Genomic DNA, 10,611 nt, shown 5'->3' on the forward strand with positions numbered 1-10,611 from the left:
GACGCATGCTCCTCGGCAAGTTTATCAGCTTTTGCCACAGCTTCTTCAATGGGTCCCACCATGTAAAAGGCCTGTTCTGGGAGATGGTCATAGTCGCCTGCCAAAATCTGCTGGAATCCTTTGATGGTCTCCTTCAGGGGTACCAGCTTCCCCATATGCCCTGTGAAGACCTCAGCAAGCTGGAATGACTGAGACAAGAAATGCTGCATTTTCCGTGCTCGGGACACAGTCAACTTGTCCTCCTCAGAAAGTTCATCCATACCCAGGATGGCAATGATGTCCTGGAGGGATTTGTAGTCCTGAAGGATCTTTTGCACCCCACGGGCAACATCATAATGCTCGCTGCCAACAATGTTAGGATCCATGATGCGAGAGGTGGAGTCCAGAGGATCCACAGCTGGATAGATACCCAGCTCAGCAATAGCACGAGACAGCACGGTAGTAGCATCCAAATGGGCAAAAGTAGTAGCTGGGGCAGGGTCAGTCAAGTCATCAGCTGGGATGTAGAGAGCTTGTACAGAGGTGATACATCCTTTCTTGGTGGTGGTGATTCTTTCTTGCATAGTACCCATGTCAGTTGCTAGGGTTGGCTTATAGCCTACAGCAGAAGGAATTCTGCCCAGTAAGGCAGACACCTCTGAGCCAGCCTGGGTAAAGCAAAAGATGTTATCGATAAACAGCAGTACATCTTGACCTTCTTGGTCTCTAAAATATTCGGCCACAGTCAGCCCAGTCAGGGCTACCCGGGCACGAGCACCAGGTGGTTCATTCATTTGACCATATTCCAATGCTACCTTTGAGGTAGCATCTTTTAAATTGATTACACCAGATTCAATCATTTCATGATATAAATCATTGCCTTCTCGGGTCCTCTCACCAACACCAGCAAACACCGAATAACCACCATGGGCTTTGGCAACATTGTTGATTAACTCCATGATCAACACAGTCTTGCCAACTCCAGCACCACCAAACAGCCCAATTTTGCCACCTTTGGCATAGGGAGCTAGCAGATCCACAACCTTGATCCCAGTCACCAGAATTTCCTGCTCAACACTCATCTCTATGAACTCAGGAGCCTCAGCATGAGTAGGAGCAAATTGTTTGGTTTTGATAGGCCCTCTCTCATCAATAGGTTCTCCAATGACATTCATGATTCTGCCCAAGGTCTCAGGACCAACAGGAATTTTGATTGGTGCACCAGAATCCAGGACTTTCTGGTCTCTGACTAGGCCTTCTGTACCATCCATAGCAATCGTTCTTACTGTACTCTCACCCAGATGCTGAGCCACTTCCAAAACCAGCCGGGTCTCCCTGCCTTGCACTTCCAAGGCGTTCAGAATGGGTGGCAATCCTTCATCAAACTGGACGTCCACCACTGCACCGATGACCGCCACCATGCGCCCGGTGGCGGCGCCTGACTTGGGCGACGGAGATGTTTGCGCCGCATAGTCTCTGGCAGGCTGGACCGCTGCCGGGGCGGCCCGCAGTAAAAGCTGAGCTTGGGGGAGCGACGCCGAAGGGCTGAGTCCCCGCAAGGCCCCGGAGGCCGACGCGGCGGCCACACGACCCACAAGACTCAACATGGCGGAGTCCGGGTGGAGACTGAGTGGCCTGATGGCTTTTGCAGTTGTGTGTACAGGTTAGTTGGCTGGCTTTCTGTCACTAGGTCAAATACCTGAGACAATCACTGACACCAGCTTTGGGTTCTGGCAGAGAAAGCAAAGGGGTGGGCCTGTCATCTCCCACAAGGGCAGACCCCAATAACTTGGAAGTCTCCTTCAAGGCCCCGCCTCCCAGACTTCACACCTCCCACTGGTGTCACTCTGGGGCTAAGCCTTCAACATACCAATCTTTGCTGAACACTCAAGATTCCTAGGGCTGGGGGTGTAGCTGAGGTGAGGGGCTGAGCACTTGCTTACCCAGGTGTGACCTGGCTTCAATCCCCAGAACTGCAGAATTAAAAAAAAAAGAAAAGAAAAAGTGAGAAAAAAGAGAGGGAGATTAGAGCTACAGCAATATGTGTATGTGTATGTGTATGTGTATGTGTATGTGTATGTGTAAGTGTTTGTACTGGGGATTGAACCTAAAGCCTTTATTTATTTATTTATTTATTTATTTATTTATTTATTTTTTGGAAGCTCGAAATGCCTTTAGGGCATTTCTCGTTTGCAGTGACTCTGGTTTGGAACCCCAGAAGCTTGAGCTTCAGGGCTTTGTTTAAGCAGGCACTTAAACAACTGAGCTGCTGGGCAGGTCCCCTAAAGCCTTTACACTGAGCTATACTCCCAATGGTTTTCATTTTTTATTTTTCACTAAGTTGTCCAGGTGGGGCTAGAGCTTATGATCCTCCTGCTCAGGTCCCCAGAGTGCTGGGATTACAGGTATGTACCACCATGACTCGCAACAAGGTTTGATGACTGATCCTGGCCTGTTTGGTTTGTTTAAATCTAGAAACTCAAGGTTTGTTCCCCCACCTCCCACTCTACCTTCACACTCATTCTAAACCCTGCCTTCATCCCACTTCCCTCCGACCTTGTCCCTGCTGTCCTGACCCACCTGCCTCCTCCTTAGTAACCCAAGTGGCTTCCAGGGCCAGCCAAGAGCTGAAGCACACACTGCCCCACTCTCCTGTCTGCACCTGAGGGGTGGCAGCTGCTTGCTGAGATGGCCCAGGATGACGGCCCAGGACATAGGACATGATCGTGTACTCCCTTTTCTACATGCTCCTGAGACCCTGACCTGGCTCAGGTTTACTTTCTCCATCTTGTTCAGGCTCCCTGGCTGCTCATGTGTGAGCCTGATGGAAGCAAGTGGAGTTTGTATGAACTGTACTCTAATGTGTGTTCAAAATTGAGGTGCAAGAAAGAGAGACAGGCGGGGGACTGCTGGAACAGTGCCATTTGCTCAGAGAGAGCAAGCAAGGGAGCAAGAGAGCCTGAGGCTGCCTCAGCTGGGGGTCTCGTGGACTGCTCTGTGCCTCTTGTATTGTGGGGCTTTCAGTGTGACAAGTAGGACTCTGTCTGGGGCCCTATGCTTCCTGTCATGACCCATAAGGCCAGCATCCTTGTCACCTGGTACTGCATCCAAGAAACAGTCATCTGCTCCCTTTCTGGAAGAAAAACTGGTTGGACTAGATTTTTTGATAGATGATGTAGCACAGTGTAGGAATTTGTGGGTGATCCAAGGAATTTTCAAGAGCACCTGCCTCATCTGGGATAAAGTTTTCCACAGAGACGGAAGAATCATTCGATCTCCAGATAAGATGTGACCCATGTACTAGACTGTCATCCACAATGTCACCCATGGTGTTTGGGCAGCTGCAGGCTCCTTAGTGACTATGTGGACAGACACTGTACCCAGAGCCTCACCCATAGCCTATGACAAACTACAGCAAGTTTGAGACAGATGGCCAGACCAACAGACCTACGGACAGACAGACAGACAAGGCCATCAGACCCTGCCTTCAAGAACATGAAACTGAAAACAGCAAAGAATGACACAGTTCCTGATGGGGCTGAGACTTTCAAGTCCCGCACTGCCATTTCTGTGATGTCCACGGGGGTTCATGGATTAACACGCACAGGGACAACCAGTTAGTGCCCAGGATGTGCCAGGCACTGCCCCAACTACCGGGCACACAGTAACCTCCGAGGCTGCTCTCAGCAATGAGTAAGTCCGGGAAGACAGCAGAACTGGCGTGGCCTGTGCGTCCTGAGCACCGTGGGCACCCGGATCACAACAGCAAATGTTCTCAGAGCTACACAAACTAAAAACAGGACAGACAGTAAAATGTGGCTGGAGGATGAGGTGGGACACCTGCCGGGCCCAGCTGCAGAACTGACACTACTGTGGATGACATGGAGTGGGGGGAGCCTGCTTTGTAACCTCTGTGCACTGAGACCACTCAGGATTCAAAAGGCATTTTCTTCCAGTGGTAAATTAAACTGAGCTCACTGTGCTTTATAAGCTTTCCCAGCGGTATAAAATATTTGCTTTCATGTCCTCATTTTATAAGCTCCTTTTTTTTTTTCTTTTCACTTTTAAACTTTCTTGGTTAGAAGCTAAAGACACAGTTACACACGTCCAGGCCTGTGCAGGGTGGAGACCGAGGATTGTACTTTTCTTCCCCTTGGTGACTGGGCTGCGGGTTGCTAAGGCCAGCAGCTCGCCTGGCTTGTGTGCAGATAGCGCCCTCCACTGGAGGCCTTCCGTAGGAGCTCCTCCAAGCTTTCAGCATGACTGCTTGCAGAGAAAGGTCCTGGGTGGTTTGCATGTTTTTTTTCCACCATAGGCTGCTTTTCAGCAGATAACATACCACGAAAATTCTTTTTTTTTTTTTTTTTTGAGGCAGGGTCTTACTCTGTAGTTCAGACTGGCCTCAAATTTATAGTGATCCTCCTGCCTCAGCTTCCCAAGGGCTGGGATTACAGGTGTATGCCACCACATCTGGCATATTCCACTTTATTAATGAAAACATTTTGGTGGTAAACTTAAAAGAGCTTGTTAGCTGGTATAATGGCTCATGCTTGTAATTCCAGCACTTGAGAGGCTGAGGTAGGAGGATTGCAAATTCAAGCCCAGCCTGGCCACATTAGTGACTTATAAAATTCTGTTTCAAAATAAAAAATAATAATAATGATCTGAGTATGTGCTTCAGTTTGAAGGTCTTGGGTTCAATTCCTAATATCACACACACACACACACACACACACACACACACACACATTTCAGATGGAGCTCAATGCTGAAAGGAAGTTAACACACAGTGAGAACAGAGTGACAGGCAGGGCTGGGGCTACATTTGATGGAGTGGTCAGGGAAGCCTCTGAGGAGGAGGCCTGAGAAATGACAAGGACATAGGATGGAAAGAAGTGCAGCAGAACACCCAGGGTGAGGCAGGGATGTTGAGGCAGATGGAGGGTGCTGTTTTGGTTTGCAGGGAAGTAAGAAGATTGAGGGCAGCAGCCAGTCCACGCCAGGCCTTGAAGACCCTGTTCAGAAGCCACCGGAGTGTTTTACACAGGGACTGGAGCCAGCCTGACCCCCAGTGATCCCAGCCTCTGGATGTGTCCATTGGGCGTGGCTCCTCTCACACTAGCCTGTATAACCAATAGGACCCTGCAGAAAGGGCAGGATGTGACCTTCAATGCTGGGTCATAAAAGTGCTCGACTCCCTCTTTCTATCCTGGGGAAGCAGCTGTGACCAGGAAATTGTCAGCCGAGGGTGACAATTGTCAGCTGTGGCTGCACGAGTGAGACACCGAGGAAGCTGAGTCTCCAGTCTGCACTGGCCTTCTCCACTAAAGTCTTGGCTGTAGCAGCATGGGGCACCCTGAGCTAGAATTGCCCAGCTGAGCATCACTGAAGTCTTCCACCCCCAGGTATGTGTGTGTGACAAATGCTTTTGTCCTGAGCCAGAGTCTTATGATTTACTATTGCTCTCCACTGCCCATAGCTGCTGTGGGTCTGGTTGATGGGGCTTGTGCTTGGGTAGCTGGGTATCTCGGCCAGTGGCCCAAACAGGAGCAGTGATTCAGAGTAGCTTGGATGGCAGAGGCTGGAGCAGAGAGCACCCCAGGAGCACCGAGTCTCTGCTGTTGTGTGGAGGGAAACAGCAAAGACCTGCCCTGCAGCTTGATTATGGGCTTTGGTTCTGGCCCAGCGCTCACAAGTTGCTGCATCTTCTTCACTGTAAATGCTCCCAGACTGCGGTGATATGAGTGAGCTCTCTTCCTCTTTCCACCCAGAGCAATTCCAGTCCCAGTGCTGGGCTGCTGGCCTGTCTCCTGCTCCACAGTGCTGATGTGCCGTGATGGTTCCTCCCCCTATGGCACCCTCTCTGGGCAGGTGGTCAGAGCTTGTGGCTATGCCTGCTGGTGGGCTGAGGTGGATGTTAGGGGCATTTTAATAGGATTTAGTGACAGGTGCCTGAGTCTCAGCTCACTCTAATGACTTTTTGAAAGTCAGAAACAGCAATTTTCTTTCTTTTGTCATTTTCCATTTTATTTTTATTTATTTATTTATTTTTGGCAGAACCAGGGATTGAACTCAGGCCCTTGTGCTTGCCAGGGAAGCACTTATTCTACTGAGCCATCTTTCTGGGCCCATCATTTTCCATTTTACCATCAAGTACAAAACATATTATTTAAGTATAAAACTAAGTAAAGAGATACAATACTACAAATAGGGAACACTGCTTTCTCTTCCAAGCCTTTGATTATGTAGCTGGCCTCCAATTTTTGTCTAATACAAAGAGTCCTTTGACACAGCATGCTTGGCCCCATATCCAAGTACAGTGATCCAAAGGATGGATTGTTGGAAGTTTATTGGCACATTTGATATGCCAATAATTCTTCCAAATGCCCTTCCAAAGACTGTATCAATATATAATGCTTGAAGTATACAAGAGTACTTCTTTCCTTATGCCAATGTTAGATATTATCAAGTTTTCAATGTGCATTTCTGACATAAATGTCATTTCTAGACTGCTGGCCATTTGAATTTCTCCTGTGAGTTGCCTGTTCTTACACTTTGCCCAGTTATATATTGAAATAGAAAGCTTTATCTTCTGTCTGAAGAGACCATTTCATGGCTATTATGCACGTTGCACACATTGTCATTTGTCCTTTGTCTTTGTTGGTCTTTTAGAACTCATCAAGTTTTATGAGGCCAACTCTGCTTTTCCTTTAGAGATTCTAGATTTTGCTTAGAAAGGTTTTTGGTATTCTAAGAGTACAAAAATTTTTATCATATTTCCAAGGACCTCAATAATTCTGTTTAATAGCAGATTCTACATTATCCTCCAGTTGTACCAGCCCACAAGGCTTGTGTATTCCCCAAGCTCTCTTAAAGTCTGTGTTAATGGTGAGTAGTATGTGTCTCATCATTTAAATTAGCACATCTTCAATTGTGAGGCCTAGAGTCTGTCTGTCTGTCTGTCTGTCTTTCGTTCGTTGGTACAGGGCCTTGCTAAACAGCTTGGACTTGTGATCCTCCTGTCTCAGCCTCCCCAGTGCTGGAATTACAGCCATGCACCACCATTCCTGGCTCTGGGGCCAGCACAACATATAGTATTGGGGACCGAACCTGGGTCCTTGCACTGCCAGGTAGGCAATTAGACCACTGAGCTATCTCCCCAGCCCCTAGTCTTTTCACATGGTTGTTACTTGGGTTTCTTGCTCTGTGAGTGCCTGGTTTTTCTGTTGTTGGCCTATTGGACTTTATCTTATTGATGGAAGGGTGGCTGTTAAGGAAGGAAATGAGCCCTGCATCCTCACCTGCATGGTAAATCATTTCCCCCAGTTACTTATCTCTGCTGTCTGCCACCACATCTGCTGCTAGCCACCTGCTGCAGCAGACGGGAGAGGAGGGAGCCCTCACCACACCCAGCATTCCCAGGGCCAAGCTGCTACCAGGCGCAAAAGCCAGCATGTCCCTCAGGCCGGCTCCTCCCTTCCCAAATTCCTCTTCTCAACACACTGACGCTTGGACTTTTCACCTTCCATTCAGCTCCATCTATTTGCTGTTCAGTTTTCAGGGTTATTTCTCTTAATTTCTGAAAATGAGGGCATCCTTTTGAAGTTTCTAGCTTGACTAGATTTTCAAAATACATCCTTTCTTGGTTATGTTTAGAGATTTGTGAGATGCAAAAGTGGAATAAGTGCTCAGCTGCTGTTTTGAGCCACTCTCTCTGTTGTTAATTCTAATGTAGTCACATAATTGATTCCTCTCAGTTTGTGTCTTGTGGTTTTTTGTTTTTTTTTGTTTTTTTTTTTGCGGAACCAGGTATTGAACTCAGGCCCTTACGCCTGCCAGGGAAGCGCTTATTCCACTGAGCCATTTCCCCGGCCCCTGTCTGGTGGTTTTAAAATTGATTTTCTCTAAACTTTCAGGCCTAGAATCAAGCCATCTGCAAACAAAATCATTTTACCAAGCTCATTTACTGTTTAACAAGCTCACATGTGTGAGTCACACTCTCATTCATTCAAGTGAGATGATGAAGCACACCTTTTTTTTTTAAATTAAAGAATAAAAACTGACCTCTCCCCCAGAGGCTGGGGACTTGGGCTCCATGTTCCTTCATGGTCCCTGCAAGGCTCCGACTGACCACCAGAGGGCACTGTGTGGAGCAGCAGGAGCATACTCTCTCCAATGTGCGTTCATTTACTTAGATTTTTTTTTCTTTTACTCAGATTAATGTTGGAGATCAATAGATGTGATAAGAGCACCCATGAACCCATCACACTTGGCCATACATGTTGGAAGCTCTGTGGTTCCCACTTACGCACTGTCTCTGTCCTACTCTTCCTATCTCCCTTGGGCTGTCAAAGCCTGACCTTCCTCAGCCCTCACCAGCCCTTTCCTGCAGCTCTGCAGAGCCCAGAAGCCCACGGGAGTGAGCGGTGGCAGTGGGAGGGTAGGGGCTGCTGGGGTCTCAGGGTTCCAGATGGAAAGGGTTTGGAGTGTGCACAGCTTGAGAGCTGCTGATGACCAGGGCAACCCTGGAGATTGGTGGCATTTGAAGCCCCTGGGGGCCTGCAGTGCCCTGGTTTGGGCACCCTTCATGGTGCTCTGAGCCCCAGCCTCTGCCCAGCCTCAGTGTGGGGTGCTGGCCTCCAGCCTCCCCACGCCCCCCCCCCCAGTGGGAAAGGATGGATTGGTATTGGTCTTGGTGCCAGAGAAGTGGGATAGTGTCACACAGCAAATCCCCAGAGCCAGCTCAGAGCTCTAGCTGCAGGAAGTGACACCGTGGGTCACCAGCTCCCAGGCCTGCCTGATGGGAAACAGAAGGCAGTGTGGCCAAGCCAGCCAGATGGGGAACAGCCACGTCCCCAGGGTGCTCCCCAGGGAGTCTGTCTTCACAAGAAGTGAGCTGGAGCAATTCTGCCTGGGGCGCTCAGGAGAAAGTTCAGCCAAGCAGCACACAAGGGGCATCACAATCTGAGCTCCAGGTGCTGCCATTAGTGCAGCTGTTCCAGCAACTTTCAAGCTTTGCCTCTCTCCATTCCTTCTTCAGGTTCTGAGAGAAGATAGCCGATGGACTGTGTGCATGAGCAAGCATCACAAGGATAGTTTCGCTGGCCTGGTTTCCGGCTCCAGGAGGGGACAGCCCAGGAAACCTCCAGCTGCTGTGGTTCTGCCTGGAGCCAATGGAAGGCCCAAGTACTTGTAGAGCTGGTTGGAGGAAGCAGGCTGAAGAAGCTGCAGCACTTACAGGGCCAGGCATGGAGCAAGGCGAGAGTACTAGTCCTCCAAGGTTGGTCCTGAGGCCGCTGCACCAATAGCTAGTCCACCAGGAGATGCGGCTGGCCACTGCAGACGCCCAGAGGACAGCTTGGTTCTCCACACATCCTCTTCTTGTCTTTGTGAGGTCTAGCAAACATAGACCCATTTAGTAGAAAGGGAAACAGCAAAAATAATAGCAAACATTTAGGAAGCACCTCAAGAGGTGGGCATCCCTATCCCATTTGATAGATGTAGACACAGGCACAGAGAGGCCCCAGGCGGGCAGGAAGGCTGGACACCAGACACAAGGCAGATCTGTCTTTCCAGAGCCAGGCTGTGGCACCTAAGCAGTGAACGCCTCTTGGTCTTGGTCCAGTGCATGTCCCTTCCGGCCTGAAGCACTGGCTCCCTTCACACTCAGAAGGGTGCTGGCTGCCATGATGCATTCGGAAATGAGGGAACAGACTGACTGTCACAGCAAGACGCTGCTGGGCAGAGCTTGAGACATGTGGTTCCCAGCCTCCCCCAGCCACCTGGGGTTCTGCCTCTCGTGCCCACTCTATTGGGCCCTTGGGGGTCCTGCTAATGTGGTGGCCCTCACTGCCCAGTTTCTTGGAAGCAGCTTTCCCAGAGAGTGCCATCACTCCAAGGCTCCTGGTTCATATTTGGATAAAAAGCTTGGTTTTCTCCTTATGACACCCCATGTGCAAAGCAGTGGTTCTTCTATCTGTGGTTCTGTTTTCATAGTTTTAGTTCCTTGTGGTGAACCATAGTCCAAGAATATTCAATGGACAATTCCAGAAATAAACAATTAAAAATAATTTTTTGGAAACAAGTTCTTTGTGGTCCAGGCTGATCCCAAACTTCTGGGCTCTAGCAATCTTTTGGCCTCAGTTTCCCAAGTAACCTGAGACTACATACAGGTAGGTACCACCATGACCATCTATAATTCAGAAATTATAATTTTTATTATACTACATTGTTATGATTATTCTATTTTATTAGTTTTTGATTGTTATTGTTAATCTCTTACTGTGCCCAGTGTACATAGATAGTTGCAGGGCTGCCCATGGTCCCAGGCACCAGTGGGACACTCGGAACATGGTGGGGACAAAGGGAGATTGCTGTACCAAACAGATCTCCTCCCTGTTTTCTTTCTTTCTTTTTTTTTTTTTTAAATTTATTTATTTATTTGTGTGTGTGTGTGTGTGTGGCCAGCTCAGCCCACCAGGGGGCGGGGCTGGCTGGCATGTGGTGCTGGGGGACTGAACCGCAGTCCCTGTGCTTTGCTTAGCTTGTTCTAAGTAGGTGCTTTAGACCACTGAGCCATCTCACCAGCCCCCAACCCAGCTTTCTTAGTAGGTTTTAATGCAGTGTTTTTTA

At 48.8% G+C, this 10,611-nt stretch overlaps 2 protein-coding genes across 2 annotated transcripts in view; both read right to left on the minus strand.

Moving 5' to 3' along the window:
• The window catches only part of LOC101588526 (ATP synthase subunit beta, mitochondrial), a 12,437-nt gene extending 10,833 nt beyond the window's left edge, over window positions 1–1,604 (minus strand). Inside the window, exon 1 of the mRNA XM_023710583.1 lies at window positions 1–1,604. Coding sequence (XP_023566351.1) covers window positions 1–1,586 — 1,586 coding nt within the window. The 5' untranslated portion in view covers window positions 1,587–1,604.
• An 8,017-nt stretch (window positions 1,605–9,621) lies between these two features.
• Crtc3 (CREB regulated transcription coactivator 3) overlaps window positions 9,622–10,611 on the minus strand; it is a 130,849-nt gene continuing 129,859 nt past the window's right edge. The window contains exon 16 of the transcript XR_002820243.1: window positions 9,622–9,633. The gene's annotated coding sequence lies outside the window, so the exon portion shown is untranslated. The remainder of the gene's footprint in view (window positions 9,634–10,611) is intronic.

This window comes from Octodon degus, unplaced genomic scaffold, assembly GCF_000260255.1.
Source record: "Octodon degus isolate 3935 unplaced genomic scaffold, OctDeg1.0 scaffold00002, whole genome shotgun sequence".
NCBI classification, from domain to species: Eukaryota; Metazoa; Chordata; class Mammalia; order Rodentia; family Octodontidae; genus Octodon; species Octodon degus.